Raw genomic sequence first — 23,424 nt, forward strand, 5'->3', positions numbered from 1 at the left:
AGGAGGTATCGATATAGGAGTGGCAGCTGATTGGTCCTTCTGTGCAGGTTTTTGGGAGCTTAAAAGATAACGTGCAATGGGAGTAAATGATTCTTTTGGAGGGACAGACATGTCCGTCTGAGTCCCAATCGAACATCTCCCTGCTACCTTCTGGGCGTAGGTAGGTTTTTTGATGTTAAGAGGTTTCACTGCTTTTCTTGCCTCCTGGTACGATATGTTTAGCTCTGCCTTCAGCCGTTGAATCTCTTTTTCTTCTTTCCACCTCTGGCATGCTCTTGAATAGGCTGGATGTTCTCCCTCACAGTTAATGCAGGTGGGTTTAGTGGCTGAACATGCTGTTGTTTCGTGGTCCTTTGCACCGCACCGGGCGCATGCAAGGACTCCACGGCAGGCCATTTGAGAATGTCCATACTTCTGACATTTAAAACACCGTAATGGGTTCGGAATGTATGGACGTACTGGACAGTTGATGTATCCAGCTTTAATCTCATCAGGAGGTTTGGGAGAGTTAAAAGTCAGGATAACACTCCTGGTTTTAACAGTTTTCCCATCCCTTCGCGCAGTGATTCTCTTGACGGCAGTAACTCCCTGTGGTTTTAATTCGGAGCAGATTTCCTCCTCGGTGACATCGAGAAGGTCCCACTCCGAAATGACACCTCTCGATGAATTTAGTGTTCTGTGTGGTGTCACTGTTATGGGTATACCTCCGATTGATGTTACTCGGAGTAGATGTTCAGACTGCCCGTCATTTTTTGTTTCAATCAAGAGGTCCCCAGAACGGAGCCTCTTAACTGACTTGGGTGTACCTGCTAACCCATCCAACCCTTTTTGTATAAAAAAGGGCGACATTTTACCAATCGGTGTTTCATTGGTGGAATGCATTATTAAGAACCTTGGGACAGGCCCTGATGGTAGTTCGGTTCGCTGCCTCTTTGTAGCAATAATGCTATCTGCCTCTCCGTCATTATTTTCAGATAGGGACCGGGTTGGGGCCCCTGAAGGAATACGTTTATCAGGATTCATGAAGTTATTTAAATTGTTCAGTGCCCGGGCTCCCCACCCACCACGGAGCCCAAAGGGACGCCCACTACCCGGCATGCAATAAATGCGCTCGGGAGTGGGACGCCAGGGCTACCCAGACACTATACCCGCACCGCCGCCAGCCTGAATCCTGTCCCTCGGACCATGAGGGTAGGGGCGTGGCATTGACACGGTTGACCCTCGCAGGCGAGCCTACTAGCCGATTGATCCTAGCCGGGCCTTCCAGGACCACCCGTCTTGTCGAAGCAGGGGCCAAAGTGGTGTATTGAAGCTGGGCCCCTCAACCACCAGGATCCCCCTTTCCGAATTTCCACGGGTCGCAGCGCACGGCAAACACGCCGGATTCCATTGATGTAAGCCTGGAACCTGGGCTGTGGGCGTTGGATCCCAGTGATGCTAGTCTGGAAGTCCAGCAGCGTCACTGGGAGGTCCCCTCACCACGTACAGGTGCCCACGTCGAGGGGAAAAACATAGTGGAAGTTTATGAATTGTTTAAGAAGTGTGATTAAGGGAGGACACCATTTCATGTATAATAACAATTACTGTGTTGTAAGATTATGATAATCATGAATAATTTACAATGTGTAAATAATTGTTGTACAAATGGTAAATAAATCCTTGTTATGTTAATACCCCTTGTTTCGTCTTAATAGACTGATACCTCACAGCTATAATTAGTAGTACGAACTATCCAATCTAGGGAAGCTAGAATAAAGAGAAAAATAATAAAATAAAGTCCTCGGTACTTGTATCTTCTGATGAACAAACAGGATAAAATTAATGGAAATAATATATTATGCAGCAGGTAGCATGTGGGCCTTGGAAGGGAAGTGAGGACCCCCTGTTTAAAGGAATAAAGAAATAAAAACAACAGCCTTTGTGGTTCCAAGGTAAAAACGGGGAAAGAAAATAGCTAAGGGATAGATTAAAAATAGATCTATATAAAAAAAATAAGAGAGAAGAATAATTAATCAATATTATTCTCCCCCACCATAATTGTCGAGCCATAGCCGGGATAAGAAAACCCCGTTCCCACAATTGGCGAGCCAGTTTGTTATTTTTTATATAAAGTTTAATTACATTGTTCCCCCCCCCACAGTTTAACATTGACAAATGTAAAGTACTACATATGGGAAACAGCAGCCCCAGAGCAACGTATCAACTCTGTGGTACTACATTGATGGTGGTAGAGAACGAAAAGGACCTGGGATAATCGTGCAGTCAGATATGAAGTTTTCTGAGCAGTGCAGACTGTCTAAAAGAGTAGCTCATACATGATATAAAGACATTTTTTCCAGCAGGGATAAGGAGGTAATTATCCCCTTGTATAAGGCAATGGTCACACCTTGAGTATTGTATACAGGCCTGGAGGTCTCATTTTAAGAAGGATGTAGAGATGGTGGAATGAGTACAGAGAAGGGTAACAAGATTAGTGAATGGAACAAAGGGTTGCTCATACGAAGAAAGGCTTAAGTTTTGCAAATCACAGTGTCTGGAGACTAGGCACCTGCGAGGTGATCTGATTGAGGTGTATAAAGGCTTGAATGGTTTGAACATGCTCAATGCTGATGGAATTCTTTCTCTTGCTCAGAATAATTGCCTGAGAGGGCATAAATTTAAATTGAGGAAAGACAGTTGTAGGATAGATGTGCGGAAGTTTGCCTTTAGCCAGCAGGTGGTTGATTGCCAGAACAAACTTCCATCTGTAGTTGTAGAAGTTGATAACTTAAATGGATTCAAAGCAGAACTAGACAAACATTTGGAGCGAGCATATGGGTGAAATGAGAAAGGCTTTTTTTTTGGCTGATGCTGTATAAGCTTGCTTTCTTGCATCATAATCATATGCCTTTACTAATGCTAATGCTCCCCACTTACTATGGTCAGCAGAGTGCAGTAACATACCCATTTGAGACGACCATGGTTAAAGCTCATATGACTCATAAATGCAGTTAACAATTGTATCCACTGTCAAAATGATTAACTGTAAACATTTCTTACCTGGTAGTTGCACCAGTGTATAAAAAGAACATTTTTTACCTTCAGTTTTTGCTGCATGCATTTCATACAGATATTGTCATGGGTACTGTTCCTTTTAACTGGCACCTAGAATTCCACCTTTTTTGTTCCAAAACATGTTTTATGTTTGTAAACAGAAATATTTATTTTCTTGAAAACATTTTTCTCATTTGGTTTTGGTTAATATAGAAGTCAGGATTTATATTTTCTTCTCTTAAAAGACTAAGAAACTCTACAGAGGTGTCATTTTCTGGAAGTATTATGCATCTATGATGTTATTTTAGCTATTACTAAAATTATTGGGACACCAAGAGGAAAACAACAGTTCACGGATACTTCCTTTAGTCTACAATATAATACAACACAACACAGCACAACAGGCTTTATGGAATACTTTTTGACATGTATTTCTCCATTCCTCTAATAAAACAGGTTGTAACTGGATAAGTAATGTTGGATTTCACAGGTGAGATTTGACATTTTTCCAATTCATCTTACATTTGCTTAGCACTCAAACTATACTCCCTGACTAGCTTAGAAAACCCTAACATATACTTGTTGGCAAAATACATGGCAGTACATAAAATGAACTGCTATTTTTGCCATTCTTTTCTATAAAATATATATTAACTCAATGGCTGTGTGTATGTGAGTGAAAGAGAGAATTAAAAGACAGAGCCATGAGAAGAAGAGCATAGTAACACTAAGGTATCTACCTTTAGGCCAAGGCTCAAAAAAAAAAAAAAAAAAAAAAACTTCATATGATCTCCTGGAAGATTAACATTACTATGATAGAAAGCCTGATTTTTCCACATTTTACTTTTAACCAGCAAATAAACTAAAATTAATATTTTTTTTTAAATTTTTTCCAGCCACTTTCAAGAGCGCTCAAATATTTTTTCCCATTAAAAAAAAAATAATAATAATAAAAAAAAAAAACACCCACAACACTGTCAGTATAAAGATCGGTAACATCAACATTAAAGAGATATTTAGATTTTTAAAAACTCTGATATGAGTCAGAGGTAAATTTTTGAATTTAAATACATAAATATTTGTAAGAATTCTGCTTGCTGAGAAAGGCAGGACAACTGAATTAAAATTAATACAAGTGTAAAGCCATATGGCTTAACAAACCTTTAGGTGAATTTAAAGCTGGAACACAGTTAACACAATTTTATTAATAATTTATCAACTTAAAATTTAAAAGCAAAGTACTTTAATTATAAAGCCATAAGTTTCTTACCATACAAGTTGACTCTTCATCCAAGGCATATAGTGCTCGTTTGTATGAGACTGTTGAGTAATAAGCTATTTTCGTCAATGATCCACCTAAGGTAATAATTGATAAATTAAATTTCAGTAATTTGTTGCATAATAGACTATGCTTATGAAAGTTATAGATTCATCCTTTTTTAGATTTGTCACATCATAGGTTTATAACAGCATTTCAAACTGTGGTTTGATGAATATTTCTGGAGGTGGGAGGAAAGAACCATGAAAAAAAGTCTGAGATTACCAAACTTAAGATTGATTAAATTATGCAAAGCAGTTATTACTTCCAAGTTAAAAAATTCCACATCTGCAACAGAACAGTATTTTTAATATTCTTTTCTCCATAGTCACAACAGATACCAGGTCTAGGTAGAAATCTCTTAGTTCCTTAAAAAGTGAATTGTTGAGTTTCTCTCCACTATATTCATTCTTCAGTGTCATCCTGGCTGGGATATTTCCAGCCACTTTCAAGAGCACTCAAATAATTTTTCCCATTAAAAAAAAATAATAATTAAAAAAAAAACAAAAAAACACACCCACAACACTGGCAGCAAGTATCACCTAATTGCTATTTCAAACAAGCTAGAAATAAAGTCATATTAAACAATGTGACTTTTTAAAATAAAATCCTGGCACTACTACCTCTATTTTTTTGTTTCTCTGCACATGCACAAAACAACATCAGTGGTTCAGAAATTATGGGTTGGAATTCATAACAAAATAAAATTGAAACTAATTTTAAAATTATAATAATAGTATATAATCATTTTATAACAATACATATCTCTGACCTGGTATGTGCAAAGGACTGGAGTGTAAGGAGCTTACATTGAACAAAATAAATTCCTTGATTTTAGTGTTGGATGGAGAGCCAGTATTAAAAGAGTAAAGAAAACCTTTAAGAGGGTTTATTACAGAATGAAAAAGGTTCCTCTTTTTCATTCTGTAATATCCTGCAATTATTTAAATGCATTAAACAACTGCTGTGGATCAATACCTCAAATGCCAACTCTTAAGTTATTCAAACTGTAAATTACTCCCTTTTATTGCATAAGTTGGGCTGTTAGGGAGTCTATAGGAACCTACACAACTAGTTTTCCCGATATCTTCATAAAAAACAGTTTTTCTGTAATAAATGGATGTCATTTACTTTGTCATGCACTCAGGTAGGGCTCAAGGGATTAAATACATATCTTTGCTTCTGTTAATATTCCTCTTCTGCCTCTATTCAATTTCTTGGTCATCCTCTTTCCTGAGGATTGCACTACATTTTGACATCCAATTTCCTGTTCCTGTGAAAACCAAACTTGATCCCAAAAATGGACACACATCATTTCTGTAAATGAAGAGAATGGAAACTTTAACATAAAATCACATCTACAAAAAACCATGCCATTCAAAGGGTTGACACTATAGACATCTTTGTGTCACCACTGACAGTTCCATTTCTTTCCACAGACATAACCAACACCTCATTTAACTTGCCTCCAGATTTCATATAGTGAATATTACTAGGCTGATTATTTCCATCTTTTCTATGCTCTAAACCCATGCACAGACTATGAAAGAAAATACTTTATATATACAATTAATATTATCAATGGTCACAGAGATTTCATTTCTCTATGTAACTATTCAAAATGAATGTTATACTACATTTCAGAAACGGGCCTCCTGGCATGTACCGTATCATACACTTTGTAGCTCTATTTTGTATGCAGAATCGCAGAAGTTCTGGCAAGGTAATCAATCATAACTAGGCGCCTCCGTAGCCAGGTGGGAAGGAGCAGCAGTGCGTAGCACACGCTTCTTGATTAGACCGGGGTTCGAGCCCGTCACCACCAAATACGGAGAATGCGGAAAGGTCAGGGAATGACCACCGCATATCCCGGAGCAATATGGCCTTAGTTGCTAATGCTCCTAAAAACCAGATAACAAACAAACAAACAAAATCAATCATAACTAGTCTTATGTGGCACAAGATGAACATCTAATTTTGCTAATGCTAATATCAAATCTCTCAAGAGGGACATCTACACAAGGTGAATACTCCTATCCACTAAGAATATTTTAACACTTCTGCAGGTTTCATTCTCATCAATATCCAGAATGATCTGTTTGTTAGTGTGGTGCAAGAAAGAATGAGCTATTAAATATCTTACTATGATTCCAGTCCACTGTGTAATGCATTCTCTTCTACATCCTCTGTGTAACTCAAAACAATTTACTGTATAGGTTCACTGTATCATGAAATATTGCTTGTTCTTTTTATTTTTATTTGTTTTATTATTTTTTTGGTTAATGATTATGATGTAATGTTTGGATGCGTTGGTTCATGTGGTAATCTATTCCTATTCTTATGGACTTTACTATTGTGTGTGTGTGTGAATATGTTATGTTGCATATGTTACTGTAGTCACAAAAAATGTCACATAACTAAGCTCAATACTCAGCGACTTGCAGCAATAAATAAATATAGCATACTTTGCATTCGCCAAGTAATTCACTTAATGGATAAAATTAACATTTATTTTTCCATTTTATGTTTAACAACAATGAAAATGATTATAAATGCTTAAGTTTTTAAATCTTGTGAAGAAGCGCAAATCAAAAGATCATGTGGACTGACTGATTTGGTGCACTTTGGCACATTACTAATACACTCATTCTGTTCTGGTATTGTAGGTTCTAAAGGAGAGTTTCCTAAAATTATAAACCATGATACTACTGCCAAAGACCAACTGAATACTGGATGAAAGGCTTCAGTAAAAGTTTCATCAGTCATCAGTTGGAGATAGAGCAGTTTACCTTGTTATTTTCTAAGCCAGAGGTACCAAGGTCAGTTTTCAACATCATAAAATATTATAAATTACAGTACAAGGTTGTCATACAGGAAGTGTTGTGAATTTAAAGAAACAAAGCATAAACTGAATGCGATGGCTAGGGAGATCAGCACTGTGAACAGCACAACAGGTACCATCAAGATATTTAGATAACTTCATATCAGTATGAACATATCTACAACTGTTATATTAATAATAAAGTCATTCAGAGTTTGAGTACTAAGTTACTCATTTAGTAAACTAATAAATTCATTAATTTACTAATCTTTCCATAGCTGCCAGAGCCAATCCTCCTTTCTATAAAATACTACACCGAATAAATTACTTTGAACATGAGATGTTAAAAAAAAAAAAAGAAAAAAAAGAAACCCTTTCTATTAACATTAAAAAGTTAAACAATCAAATTCATCAAACTGTATGACTTTACTTACTCAACTGCAAATAAATTTTAAATGTATAGCAGATTCACCTGTTCTATACAATTAAAAAAAATATTAGCAACTTAGGCAGAACTGTTGATAATGGTACTTGACAATGCTAAGTAACATTATCCACAGATAATGTTAAACATAAGCACAATCTTTAGCACCAAGGCCTTGGCCTTCGGTGGGAGCAGAATGATCCCCATCATTGAAAATCAAATGTGGTACAGCACATAAATTTTATATGATTTCAACTACTGGGTTGAAATATAATATCCAGTGTTCAATAACCTGTAATCCTATAGCAACATAGACAGAATCAATTTATTTAAAAATAATAATAATAAAAAAATATATATATATATATATATATATAAAATCATTTATGAAATAAATGAATGAAAAGTAAGATGGTTGAATGGAAAGGTAGGAAAAGCATCCCAGATCAGATTAATGCAATCATTATTGATTAAACATTACATCAGTCTGTAAAATAATTACATCGAATAAGAGTGTATAAAGTATAATACAGTACAACAATAAAAGTATACATAGTGAGCCAGGCCCAAATAATTCAATAAGAGTGCATTAAATACAATAAAAACCTTCAATGTGAGCCATTAGGCCAAAGGAACAGATGCAAATTAAGGAATTAGAATAAAAAGTATTCAAAGTGAGTCATGAGGCCAAAAGAACAGATAAAGGCTAAGATAGCCTGAGTTAATTAATTTGTTTTCATTTGATTAAAAAATAAAATTTACTTTAATATTATATAGTCTACCACAAAATGTAACAATTTTGGGAATTCAAACATTTAACTTTTCAGCACCCTTCTTAGTATCATATCAGTTACTATTCTTTAATTATGACAATTCTGGGAGCATAGTACATAAATTTGAATTTTAAGTATTGGTGAAGTCATCAAATGCAGACAATTGTGAGGTTATCAGAGACATGGCATTACTCAGGTATAATGGATTCAGAATTTGAATATGGCAAGTGCAATGTGTACAAAAAGGACAAGAAGGGTTACCCACTTAGTTAAGAAGAACATAACATGTTCTTCTTAACTAAGTGCGTAATGCAAGCCAGTGCCAGTGCAATGTTGGCTAGTGCAACGTTGAGTCAGTTTCATGTGACATAAGCACCAGGAAAACAAAAATGAGAGTACGAATGTGTTATAGGCTTAATGATTGTGATAAGTATAACTGCAGACACATATAGAGTCAGCCAGAAAATTGGAATGTCTTATAATGAAGGATTTCAACTTTCCACATATTGACTAGAACTCGTGAGTTGGTCATTCACACGTTAGCAAAACTTTTGTGGATTTACTGGATGATTGTGTTTTCTACACTGGAATATTAGAAAGGCAACAAGAGAAAGCAGTACTCTTGATCCAATTATCAGCAGTAACTCTTTATGCATTAAGAATCCTAAGATAAAAGATCCACTAGCAGTGATCACAGTGTATTGATATAGGATTTACTTAAAGATGTAATTATTGTCAAAGGCAAAGGCTTTTGCTTTTGTAAAAGTTGACTACAATGGTCTCAGACAGCTTTTAAATTGCATGCAGTGGGACCAACTAATGAAGTTAACAACAAATTCTAAACTGGAAGCATTCAGAAATGAAATTGTAGAAGACTAGACTTTTTATGCGAAAGGATACTCTGTTCAAGGCATAGATCTAAATGGATATCAGATGAATTGGTGAGACTAGTGGCAGAGATGAAAAATGCATGGAATGGGCACAAATTATCAGGTGATACAGAAGCCTATAAGTAAACAAACTAAATGCAATCAAGTCACAAAGGAAGTTAAGCAAGCTAAGGCAGATTACAAGAAATATTTTGCAAAGAATATAGAGAAAAACAGTAAAGACTTCTTTACTTAAGTAAAGATTAGAAGGAAGGAGATGAATCACATTGGTCTACTAGATATAAACTGTTGATAATGCTGCTCAGGTTGCTAACCAACTGAATAGGTATTTTGCTTCTATTTTACACACAGGAATTTTTTTTTTTTAGAGATACCAGATGTGTGTCAAATTCTAACAGGGAGCTGAATGATTTAGTGATAAATGAGAGAAAAGTGATGGGGAAATTAGTAATAGCCATATAGTACAAGGAAGCCACAGGTTTTTGCTGCACTGGCAACAACAAAAAAAAAAAAAACGTAGAACATAAAACACAAATTATATGCTTCCTTCCTCACACAGGTAAGTATCCAGTTTATCTTTAAATTTATTCAAACTGTCAGCCTCAACTACCTGCGAGGGCAACTTGTTCCAACTATCAACAACTCGCTGGCTAAAAGAAAACTTCCTACAACCTAATCTAAACCTCAACCCCTCTAATTTGAGTTTATGACCCCTAATCCTGAAATTCTTTAGAACAGTGAGAATTCCACCTTCATTCATTTTACTAATCCCTCTCAGAGCCTTATAACCTCAATCAGGTAATGTCTGAGGTACCTGGTTACCAAGCTCTGTAGCCCAACATAATCTAGAGGCTTTCCTCACACGGTCGTCCTTCTGCTGATTTCACCAATCGAGTTGCCCATCTTCAGACCCTTTCAAGAAGCTCAATTTATTTTTTTTAGATGAGGTCTCAAACTTATTATTATTAGTTATATGGTACAAGGAAGCCTGAGGCTTATGCTGCATCAGCCAAAAAAAAAATTTTTGAATTACCCTGAGAGAGAGAGAGAGAGAGAGAGAGAGAGAGAGAGAGAGAGAGAGAGAGAGAGAGAGAAAACAAGAGTCAGAAGTAGAAGGGAATCACCAAGAAATAGAAGAATGATGATATCCAGCTCAGGGTGTGCCAAGCCTATACTCACCAGATGTGAGCCCACAGTATTCCAGATGTGGTCTTACAATTGCCTTATACAGTGGGATTATGACCTCCCTATCTCTACAATATAGCGTTCAATAAATCATCAATAGGACACTATAGGCTTTCCTGGCTGCCTGTCTACACTGTTCAGAACACTTCATATCTGCCCATATTGTAACTCCTAGATCCCTTTCCTACTCCACTGTTTTTAATTTTCAATCCCATCAAGTGTATAATTTATCTGTGGGTTGCTATTCCTCAGTTAAAAAATAGCTGCCACTTCCCTGAAAGGGTGCTGCTTGGCGCTGATCGTTAACGACTCCACCAATCTTTATGTCATCCACAAATTTTGACATCATGCCATCTATCAATTCATCAATGTTATTTATGAAAATGAGAAACAACAGTGGTCCAAGAACCAATCCTTGAGGGACCTCACTCATGACATTATAGAAATCTGAAGAATATCCATATCACAATCCTCTGCTTTATGCCCTGCAGCCACCTAGCAATCCATCTTAGACTCTTATCAGTAATCCCAACCTGTTCAAGCTTATACAGTAACCTCTCATGAGGAACCGAGTCAAACGCTCAGTCCCTTATTGTATAAGTTTGAACAGGTTGAACTGTTCAAGCTAAACATAAAAAAGGCTTAAAAAAGGCATAAAAATTAATAATATGATTGGACCTATCCAATCATATTAATGGAGGTAAGCAAATCCTTAGCCATGATTATGAGAGCATAATCATGGATTCGGGGCAGATTCCTATGAACTGGAGATGAGTAAATATATCCCCAATTCACAAAGGGGGATTCAAAGAGAGGCATGAGAAAACAGACCCATTAGCTTAACTTCTGTTGCAGGGAAAATAATGGAATCACTGATTAAAGAAGTAATGCAAGACCATCTAGAGAGGAAAGCAGTTATACTGCAATCACATTACGGATTTATTAAGGGGTTATCTTATGTTACCAATCTGACTGGATATTATGATGCAGTAACAAAGGAATTGGATGCAAAAAAATAATTTTGATATCATATACTTGGATTTCAGGAAAGCTTTTGATACTGTTGCACATAAAAGACTGCTGCACAAATTGGAGCAGTGTGGCATTAAGGACAAGTTACTACTCTAGATAAGGGATAGCTGAATGGGAGAAGGTAGCAAGTGATTTTTATGAATACTGCTCTTCTTGGACTAATGTTATTAGCAGGTCCCTAAGAGTTCAATTCTGGGCCTATTGTTGTTTTCTATATTTAATGATTAAGGCACATCAGGCTCGACGTCCAAGTTTGCAGATAATATGACAGTTGGTAGGATAGTTAATCACAGTAATCAGGGTATGCTACTGCAACAAGATCTAGACAAATTAGGTAGGTGGGTTGAGAAATGATAATTGAAGGTTAATATTGACAAATTCAAGATACATTATATGAGGAGCAGTAATCCAAGATTAACATACCAATTGTGTTGTGCCGACCGGGCTAGCCGGGTAGGTAAAGTGCCTGCCTGGCAACCCAAAGGTCGCGGGTTCGATTCCCGCCTTGGGCTTGGATCAAAGTACTGCAAAAACCTTGGGAGGTGCATTATGGCCACAGAAGCCTATGCGCCAACAACTACAAAAAAAAAAAAAAAAAAAAATTTGTGTTGTGCCATTAGCAATAGCATTACCAAAGGCACATGATACAAGAAAGCTTATATAGCATCAGCCAAAAAAAAAAAAAAAAAAAAAACACACACCCTTCTCATTTCACCCATCCCCTCGCTCCAAATATTTGTCTAGTTCTGCCTTGAATCTATTTAAGCTATCAACTTTTATAACGACAGATGGAACTTTGTTCCAGCAATCAACCACCCACTGGCTAAAGGCAAACTTCTGTACATCTATCCTACAGTCTTTCCTCAATTTGAATTTATGTCCTCTCAGGTGATTATTATGAGCAAGAGGAAGAATCCCATCAGCATTGAGCATGCAAAAGCCATTCAAGGCTTTATACACCTCAATCAGATCATCTCGCAGGTGCCTAGTCTCCAGACACTACAATTTGCAAAACTTAAGCCTTTCTTCGTAAGAGCAACCCTTTGTTCCATTCACTAATCTTGTTGCCCTTCTCTGTACTCGGTCCAACAGCTCTACATCCTTTTTAAAATGAGGTCTCCAGACCACATTTTAATTGCCTTATACAAGGGAATAATCATCTCTTTATACCTGCTAGAAAAATTCCTGTATATCATTGACAAGACACCATGAGCTACTCTTGCAGACCATCTGCACTGTATGCCAGGTCCTGACCATCTGGAGCCCAAGACTGTCAGAAGAGTAGCAGACCACAAGCCATACTTACTGCTGAATCTTTTCAACCACTGTCTGGCAAAAGGATTCTTTACACTTGATTGGAAGATAGCTAATCTTGACTTCTCCTCAAGAATCCTAATAAACCGCCACGGCAGCCAACATCATATGGACTAATCACCCTCCTAACTGTTCTCAGCAAACTCTTTGAAAGACTCGTCTTCAGAATTCACAGGTATTATACAAACACAAACCTGCAGGCTGACAACCAGTATAGATTCTGTCAGGGGCGCTCGACAGTAGATGCACTAAATAACCTGATAACATCTGCTCAATCCACACCTGAAAAATACTTATAATTGCAGTCGACTTTGCAGGGGCATTAAACTCACTTTGATGGTGGAGCATCCTGCAGGCTCGGGCAAGCATAGATTCCTCAAAATCTCTACTCCTGCATTAAAAGCTATCTATGCGATAGATCTGTCAGTGTAGAGACTCCCTACTCCAGGGGTGATCAGAAAGATCCACAGAGGATGCCCACAGGGCTCAGTCCTAGGACCAACTTTCTGGAAAAGTTCCTAAATCAAGATCTTGGACATGTTAAGTGCCAAGCCTAGGCAGACAATTTGATCCTTTCCGTGCCTGCCAGCTCAAGAGCCAGCTTGAAATTTCTGCTAATCGAGCACTCTGGCTCCTCCAGGAGTGGGCTATCCAGTACAACCTGACAATCTCGGCTGAGAAAACCTCCAGCATCCTCCTGAAAGGGAACCTAAGCTCAACCAGACCACCACAGATTAAGATCAATGCCAAAATCATCAAGCATTGCACCCAGCTTAAGCACCTCCTTGGTGTAATTCTGGACTCAAAACTGTCCTTCCTCCCACACCAACAGTATATCTAAAAGAAGATATGAAATTACACATCATTGGTGGCAAGGGTCACCTGCAGGGACTGGTGTCTAAACTGACGTACCCTAGCCCTGTTTTACAAAGCAGTCTTTATTCCAGCCATCTCATATGCTGCAGGGGTCTGGTATCATCGGGCAACTATTGTCACAAATCAGAAGAAATTAGCCACCATTCAAAGAGCAATACTACTTACCATCACTAGAGCCTGCTGCACGGTGAGCACTCCTGCTCTCCAAGTCCTCCCTGTGGACCTTGAAATAATTAGATATGGCATGTTGCATCATCTGTCCAAAGGAATCTCCACTACCACCATTGGATTCATCACCAACCCAACAATCAATCACAAGACAGAGAAAACGCACCTTCTCGCACACCTGCAGCAGGCCTGGCAGGACAGATGGACGACATCCACTAAGGGAGCAATTACAAAGAAATTCATCCCCGAAGTAACGTTCACGTTCCCAAGAGCCCCAAGCTGGTTTTCCCCTGGCCTGTACATAACGTACCTCCTCACAGGCCATGGGTTGATACAAGAAAAATTAATGTCTCTGGGCATCACAGATGATCCACACTGCCACTGTGGCACTGATGAGTCTTGCACCATATGATGTATGACTGTCCTGACTATGAAGACTTGAGATATATTCTGATCACAAAGATTATTATTTTGCCAAAGGACCAAGAATATATACTAATTCATACCCATGACAATTATAAATACTTCACTACTTTTGCACAGGATGTCTTCAACAGATGAAGAACATTATGGAGCCTAAACCACCAAGACCAATAACCTGAGACAGATCCTGGGCACCCCTCTCCAGTAGCATCAACCGCAAACCTCTTCGAAGTTCAACTGAACTGAAATTCACTTCCTTCATCTAAATTCCATCAGGCTGATATCTGCAACTGAATCTGCAGGCAAGATCTACCAGTACCTGATCCCACTCAAGACTCCAAACCTAGACACTGGAGACACCAGCAGCTTTTCTGCCACAAGCCACATTGGCAATTAAGCCGAGCACTCTAGCCTGGTTTTCTTTTACTCCCCTCCCTGACTGGGGGGAGGAGATTGGTTCATGTCTCCTTCCCCTTGCCACCCCCTTCTTCCACCTGATGAGGCATGAATCTGCCTCACTGAATTTCTGGGGTCGCTTTCTCTATTGTCCCCATACCTCTGTCTTTTCCCCCAAGCCTTCAGTCTCCCCCCTTACTCTGTCTAACTCGCAGTGTACACCCCACACAACTTATCAATTAATAACATTCAAATTTAAACCATGCTTACATAAACCTCTCTTAGCCTTTTATATTCTAGTGTTAACGCCGCCCCCTTTTCTTTTTTTTTTTCCTTTATTTATTTTATTTTATTTATTTATTTTTATTATTTTTTTTTTTTGCATAGGCCCTTGCCACTGAAATCTTTGGAAACTAGGTGGCAGGGCCAGCCAGAGTATAAAAAATCTACCGTGTACGTGACCTGCCTCCCCGGAACTAAGTGCGGTAATGGTGGGTCCCAACAGCGAAATGGTTAGAAGAACAACGGTACACAATACTATACATTCGTCCATTCCCCACACATTTTTAAATCTCTGGCCTTCACAGAGTTCTGTGCTACATAAACAGAGTACGCAACGTGAAAATGGGGGAAACCTCTGGTGCCGTTGGACACACTTTGCACTTTGTCAGTATAGTACCACACAGTTGATACATTACTCTGGGGTTACTGCTTCCCATATGCAATACTTTACATTTGTCAATGTTAAACTTCAGTTGCCACCTCTCATCCCACCTGCTCAACTTTTCTAGATCCTGTTGCAGCAGCGTACTACATTAGTGTCATTAACAACCCTACTGACCTTCGTATTGTCTGCAAACCTGGACATTAAGCCCGATATACCATCATCAATAACATTAATAAATACAGAAAAAAAAACAATGGACTCAACACTGAGCCATGGGGGACTCTACTAATAACATTAGTCCATGAAGAGCAGTGTCCATTGATTACCACTCTGTCTTTAGCATTAGCATAGGCATATGATGCAAGAAAGCAAGCGTATGCAGCATCAGCCAAAAAAAAAAAATAAATAAAATTAAATTTAAAAAAAAAACCCACTTCACCCCTCCGTTCATTCGAAATACCTGTCCAGCTGAGCTTTATATTTATTTAGGCTAACAACTTCCACAACAAGGGATGGAAGTCTGTTCAACCAACCAACTAACCGCTGGCTAAAGGCAAATTTCTGCACGTCTGTCCTACATCTGTCTTTCCTCAATTTGAATTTATGCCCTCTCAGGTCATTAATCTGAGCAAGAGGAAGAATCCCATCGGCATTGAGCATGCTCAAACCATTCAAGGATTTATACACCTCTATCAGATTACATCTCCCACTCATCCATCCCTTTATCCATAGCAGCAATTTGCCTCCAATGCCACACTGCTCCAATTTGTGCAGCAGTCTTCCATGTGCAACACTATCAAAAGCCTTTTTAAGATCCATATATATGATATCAAAATTATTCTTTACATCCAGTTCCTTTGTGACCACATCATAGTATTCAATCAAACTGGTCAGACAAGACTTCCCTTTAACAAACCTATGCTGTGTTCAAGATATATAACTGAAGTCTTGTCTAGATGATCCTGCAATGCTTCTTTAACCACAATACCTCCATTAATTTCCCTGGAACAGAAGTTAAACTAACAGGTCTGTAATTACCTATGTCTCCCTTTGATCCTCCTTTGTGGGTTGAGGTCAAATTTGGACATCTCCAGTTCATGGGTACCTCCCCTGAGTTCAAGAAAGCTCTCATAATTATGGCTAAGGATTTGCTTACTTTCTTTGCTGCCACCGTTAATATAACTGGATAGATTCCATCCACCCCAGGTGCCTTTATGTTTACCTTCAACAATTTCTCCTCCACTTTACTCTCAGTTATTACAAGATTATCAAGGCCTAAATCTTGAACAATATTTCTTAGTTGGTATGAAAAACCTAGTAGCATCCAAGATTAATTCTTTGAATGCTTCCCATTTTGAATTTGCTGTTGGTAACATCATCAGTTGGTCCCACTGTATAGAATTTAAATACAATATTGGCCACCATAGTTACCTTTACAAAAGCAAAAACCCTTCCCTTTACCACTGACGGTAGTTGCCTCTTTGTGTAAATCCCACTTCAGCACACTGTGATCATTGCCACCTAGTGGTTCCTTTATCTGCAGATTCTTAATGCATGAAGAATCTCTACTGATAAGCAGAACAAGAGTATTACTCCCTCTAGTTGCCTCCTGAATATGCCGCTTTAGAAAACAATCATCCAATAAATCCACAAAAGCCTTGCTAGTGTGTGAGTGACCAACCCACAAATTCCAGTAAATATCTGGGAAATTAAAATCCCCCATTATAAGACAATCTGATTTACTGTCCCATGCTATTTCTCTGTACAGTTGTTTATTATAATCATCAGAGTCATTAGGCTTATAACACACTCCTACTCTCAATTTTGGTTTCCAAATGCTTATTCACAACAAACAGACAAAACACTGCACTGTCCAACAGTGTTGACCAGCTGTACTTCCTTGGATTTTGTGTGTTTCTTAACCAATAGCATAACCCCTCCTCCCTTCCTCTCCTTCCTGTACACATTGTACTGCCCAAATTTCAGTTCTGCATTCCTTATATCTGTGACACCACATCTCTATTATCCCAACAATATCTGCCTTTGAAGTTTTGACCAACACCTCAAATTCATCAAATTTATTTACCAAACTCCTAGCATTGGTGTTATACTTGTGTATATTGTGTATACTTGTGCATGTTATACTTGTGTATACAAGTATAACATGCACCTTTTCCTATTCTTAGCTACCCTAACATAGCCCATGTATTTACTTGTTCCGCAATGACTCCCAGCAGTCTCTGGAATCCCCTGTACCTTGTTTTCCAGGCTGCTGCTCATTTCAGTAGAAACAATGCAAGAATCACTTTCACCTCTGCCAGCGGCTACTGTTAATCTATTAGTCTGTGTATCTCCTCAAGCTAGCAGTTTTCCGACCCACCTAACTCTGCCTCGATAGCATCAACAAATATCCTTGTACCCTTTCTATTTAAGTGTATCCCATCCCTCTAGAAGCAGTCTCTCCTGTTAACAAGCACAGAACAGATAGAGAAAAATTCTATCCCTTGAGCCTTGCACAATCTCTCCAGGGCCGAAATGACCGATAAGGCTCTCATCATATGCTCCCTCCTATCGTGTCTGGGCAGAATTGCAGACACTTTCAAATTCAACCCTAACTCACAGCTTTTTTTCCGACATTGACCTGTACTTGTTAATTAATTTCGCCGGTCTCCTACTCTTAATATCATTAGTGCCGACATGTACAACAATATCACCTTATGTGCCCTTAAAAGATGATAATTGCTCTACAACATCATCAACCTTTGCTCCTGGCAGACATACTCTTTCCACCTATCCTTTTTGCACAATATGTTCCCCATTTCCCCGACAATAGAGTCAGCGACAACTAGTTTCTTTGGGACCAGTGCATTCTGCCTTGGGGGTTTTCGCTGTGTTGCATGATGTTCAAGTGCAGTCTGGCATTGATGTGGGCTTGATGGGCTTCTCAATTTAAATCCTTCGAGGGCAATCCACCCTATCCTTCAAGCTCTCATATTAGTCCCATAACAATGCTGAATTGTCGCCTGATTTCCTCACACTCCTTACATCATGCACACACAAAGACATTCCCGTTGGCAATATCATATCCCATTCCTGATTGCTCTACAAACATCAAACAAGCAGTGCATTTCAAATGGCTGTGATTCAGAGGACAACTGCCCCCCTCAGTTCTCCCCTGAGCCACAGCACTCCCATTTGTTTGAGCCTTTTGCTTTGTTGCTCTGGTCTGAGTCATGATTTCTTTTCAATTTCAAATACAATTCTAATAAAAATTAAACCCTAAACTTATATCCCAATGCAGTAATAACACTATATATATATATATATATCTCTGATAATTAAAATAAATATGATATTTAAAATAAAAATCATCAGCCAGTAGTACGGCAATAATGCAGAGCGAAACGAAACGCAAAATAATATAAAATAAACAAACAGGGAAGGGAAAGTAGAGATAATAGGACAAAAAGGTAGTCGATAATCCCCTGTATAATTTAGTCAATTAAGTCATTAAACCCAATTAATAAAAAATGTAAATTTAAAATAATGCCAATTATAAATAATTTAGCGGTACCCCCCTCGAAGGTACCAGTTCCAAAAGACGTGAAATATCACCAAAAAGGGTTAAAGAAACTACCAAAAAACTAAAATATCAAAATGATAGACTGACCATCATGCCCCATATCAACAGAGGACCACGAGGCCAATAATGGTCATGGAATCGCTGCATTTCAATCGTCATACAAATCATCGCAAAGGCAGAAATATCGAAGAACCAAACCACCCCTCCATTCTCCGATAGATCAACCAATGCAGAGGATTTGCATGCCGGTGGTCCTTATGCAGCGAAAAATAATCTATAGAACAGACAGCACTCTTGATCAGAGCCACACCACTGACATAATGCAAGCTTAACCAGCTTATATAATAGAAAGGAAAAGAATAGATGGCGGCACAGGCGCTGCTTATTTAGCATATCAACCCACTACTACCACTAATTTATATTATGTGAGGTAAAAGTTAAGCAAAAGTAATAAAAATATTTTAATTATCAGATATAATTAGGCATCATGTGGAGGATGTGCATTTGCTGCCTCTAATGATAGCTACATAGCCATATTTATTTATTTTTATTACTTTTGCCTAACTTTTACCTCACATAATATAAATTAGTGGTAGTAGTGGGTTGATATGCTAAATAAGCAGCACCTGTGCCGCCATCTATTCTTTTCCTTTCTATTATATAAGCTGGTTAAGCTTGCATTATGTCAGTGGTGTGGCTCTGATCAAGAGTGCTGTCTGTTCTATAGATTATTTTTCGCTGCATAAGGACCACCGCCATGCAAATCCTCTGCATTGGTTGATCTATTGGAGAATGGAGGGGTGGTTTGGTTCTTCGATATTTCTGCCTTTGCGATGATTTGTATGACGATTGAAATGCAGCGATTCCATGACCATTATTGGCCTCGTGGTCCTCTGTCGATATGGGGCATGATGGTCAGTCTATCATTTTGATATTTTAGTTTTTTGGTAGTTTCTTTAACCCTTTTTGGTGATATTTCACGTCTTTTGGAACTGGTACCTTCGAGGGGGGGTACCGCTAAATTATTTATAATTGGCATTATTTTAAATTTACATTTTTTATTAATTGGGTTTAATGACTTAATTGACTAAATTATACAGGGGATTATCGACTACTTTTTTGTCCTATTATCTCTACTTTCCCTTCCCTGTTTGTTTATTTTATATTATTTTGCGTTTCGTTTCGCTCTGCATTATTGCCGTACTACTGGCTGATGTTTTTATTTTAAATATCATATTTATTTTAATTATCAGATATAATTAGGCATCATGCGGAGGATGTGCATTTGCTGCCTCTAATGATAGCTACATAGCCATATTTATTTATTTTTATTACTTTTGCCTAACTTTTACCTCACATATATATATATATATATATATATATATATATATATATATATATGTATTTCAGTAAAAAAAAAAAAGTAAACTGCAGCCATTATCAACCCACTGCAGGATGGAAGCCTCCTTAACAATTCGCACTGAGGGAAATGGACCATAATTTGCCATGCTGGTCCAGTACGGGTCGGCAGATCGAACATATTCAGCAGTCAGGGGCTTGAACCTCGGTCTACTCAAAGTGCGTGTGCTACTGCACTCACGCTCCTGACCACTTGACTATGGAGGCCACATATATTTCAGTATTGAATATTATCTCCGAGTTACATTATATGACTTTCTTATCTCCTGTCACGTTATACATATTAATTTATATTGTTACATTTGTAAAAACTGGGTCATTATATGTATTTAGTTAAAGTACAATTTACTTGACAATGAAATTTAATAAGATTAGTAAATTTTACCGATTAATTGATATTACTATACTTGCTATCAGTTTTACGTTAAACCTTATGCTATCTAGTTCGGGGTATACTTTGTATTGTATAACAATGGCGGCAAGTTACGAACGGTAAATCTACGGACACTAGGTATTAATTACTTTAAAAATCGCGCTATCTAAATTCAAAATAAACCAAGGAGCTTGACTAGGTCTATAAGCTACTTATAGAAAATAATTTAATATAACAATTAAGTCAATAAAACGGCTAAATATAGTTAAAAACTTACCGTTTGTGGGAGCTACAAAACTTGTCCAACACGTGGATTAGATACTCTTACCATACTCAGGATTATGGAGAATGGAAAAGACCTAGGGATATGAAATTCTCCAAGCAGTAAAGATAGGATGCCACAACAACTCATGAGGTCAATAATATAGGCATTCTGCCAGCAGGGACAATGGGGAAATTATCCCATTATATAAGGGAATGGTCAGGCCATATCTGGAGGCTTCATTTTAGGAATGAGATTAGCGAGAGGAACAAAAGGGTACTCTTACAAGGAAAGGCTTCGGGTCTGCAAACTGCATGTCTGGAGACCAGGCACCTATGAGGAGACCTGTTTGAAGTGTTTAAAGCTTTGAATGGACCGAGTAAGCTCAATGCCAATGGAATCCTTCTTCTTGCTCAGACTACACAAAGGGCATAAATACAAATTGAGGAAGGATAGGCACATGTACAGAAATTGGCTTTCAGGCTTCTGCATGGTAGACTATTGAACAAACTCCCATTTGGTGTTGTAATGGTCAATAATTTGAATAAATTCAAGGAAGAACTAAGAAAACTGTTAGAAGGGATAGACAAGTGATATGGGAAGTTTTGGCTTTTTTTTTTTTTTTTTGCTGATGCTGTATAAGTTTGCTTTTGTGAATGATTTGCCAACTTCTAATACTAATTTGCAGCACAAGGCCATGTTTATTCATTATGACTTCAGCTATTTTGCTTAAGACTCTCAATTTTTTTTTTCTTCTTAAAATGGAATCACTTCAAATAATATCATAAAATTCATTTAGATATTTAAACAAATGGTATAAAGTAGGTTGAAGCAATCTATCTTCAATATGAGAAGTCAGTCATTCCATTTCCCTCAGAGTGGGAGCAATGAGAGAAAAAGTGGAGAAGGAAGTTGTGAACTGATGAAAAGGCTAATGTGAAGATTCTGTATCCATTAACTCATGTAGTAAGTGCAAGGTAGCATTTATGTAAATCGTTGTTGTTAACTGCAAATAAGTAAACTGTTATGGTGACAATTGTCAAGAGCTCAAGCATTGCTTGCTTAAATATACAAGTAAGTTATATCATAACCTACTGAAATAATGGATTCATTCATATAATATAACTAAGTATTCATATCATCCAATGTGTACCTGATCTGTATGACGATTAGACACAAGTACATAGTCAATAGCAAATGAACTACTAGGTATGACAGCTAGCGGCCTCAACTGATTTTCCATTACAAATTATACATGTCTAGCAAACCCCAGCTTGTAGAGTATGGTTTCTTTCCTTCCTAAAGAAAATCTAACATGAACCAACTACCGAAGTTACCACAGCACAAAAGCAAGTGTTTTGCTATTTTTCTACAATTGAGACAGACAGATCCAGACTGACAGATCCAGCACTATTCAACTGGGGGGGGAGGGGATATATGATTTTTATTAAAACTATCTAGCAATTCAGTGTTGGCTAAAAGTGAATTCCTGTAATTCACTTTTGGCCAACACTGACTTGAATCCACCCTGCTTTATTGCCTAGAATGTCAATCAAGATACTAAATCAAGAATAATACGAAAAACAAATGATCCTATTTGTTTTTTCCCCTACTGAAAAAAAATAATTAAAGAATATTAGCTACTTAAAAGGAGCATTATTTAACCTTACGGTTTCAAAGTTCATATTATTAATTTGAATGGCCTGCAGTTGCAAACTAAAATGAGAAATATTTGTTAAGTCATACTGAAAAAAAAATAAAGACACTGTAACAGGAAATTTACTATAGAAATGCAAATAAAAATAATGGGAAATTGTATTATCATTCAAAAATTACTTAGCAAGTAACATCAGTCAAGCCCTTATTAACCATTTCTTTCCTCAGTAAAGGGAAAACTATTTATGAAATTAAAGTTTTCCTTTACTGGAGAAACTGCTTGACAAGTTGTTTTGAAGTATTATGAATCACAACAAATTATAATTTACCTTGACTTTTTAATATTGCACAAATCATATCTACTTTGATGTTCGAGAAAAAAAAAAAATTATGCAGTTAAAGATCCTGATTTTTTTATATAAAGAAAAAATGAATCAGCTACTCATTCAAATATGCTATTTGTGACAGCAGCAAAATCATCTAAGTATTTTCACCTGAGTATCTATTTCATAGAAAGATAAAATGCAATACAACATAACAAAATTTTGGTACATTGAGCCAACTGTTGATAAAATATAGGCACATAAACAACACTTGACCCCATTTTTCTGTCCCCAGTTCAGTGTGGTAAATGTCTGTTTCCAGCAGGTATCTTGTGATAAAGATGAGCATTTCTGTAAACAAAATTATTTAACAAAAACTTTCATACCAGTGTTATTGGCTGTTAATTTTTTCAAATTTTCCTATAAAAACTTATTGTCTATTATATATAATTTCATATATAGAAATAATATATATTATTTCTATATAT

General features: G+C 37.4%; 1 protein-coding gene across 1 annotated transcript in view; it reads right to left on the reverse strand.

Annotated features, from left to right (window-relative positions):
* Positions 1 to 23,424, reverse strand: part of LOC150091811 (4'-phosphopantetheine phosphatase) — a 154,769-nt gene that overhangs the window by 123,416 nt on the left and 7,929 nt on the right. The window contains exon 2 of the mRNA XM_090377091.1: positions 4,304 to 4,389. Coding sequence (XP_090233217.1) covers positions 4,304 to 4,389 — 86 coding nt within the window. The remainder of the gene's footprint in view (positions 1 to 4,303; positions 4,390 to 23,424) is intronic.

The sequence above is a fragment of the Mastigoproctus giganteus genome, chromosome 1 (genome assembly GCF_048544385.1).
Source record: "Mastigoproctus giganteus isolate SK-2022 chromosome 1, ASM4854438v1, whole genome shotgun sequence".
Taxonomy (NCBI): Eukaryota; Metazoa; Arthropoda; class Arachnida; order Uropygi; family Thelyphonidae; genus Mastigoproctus; species Mastigoproctus giganteus.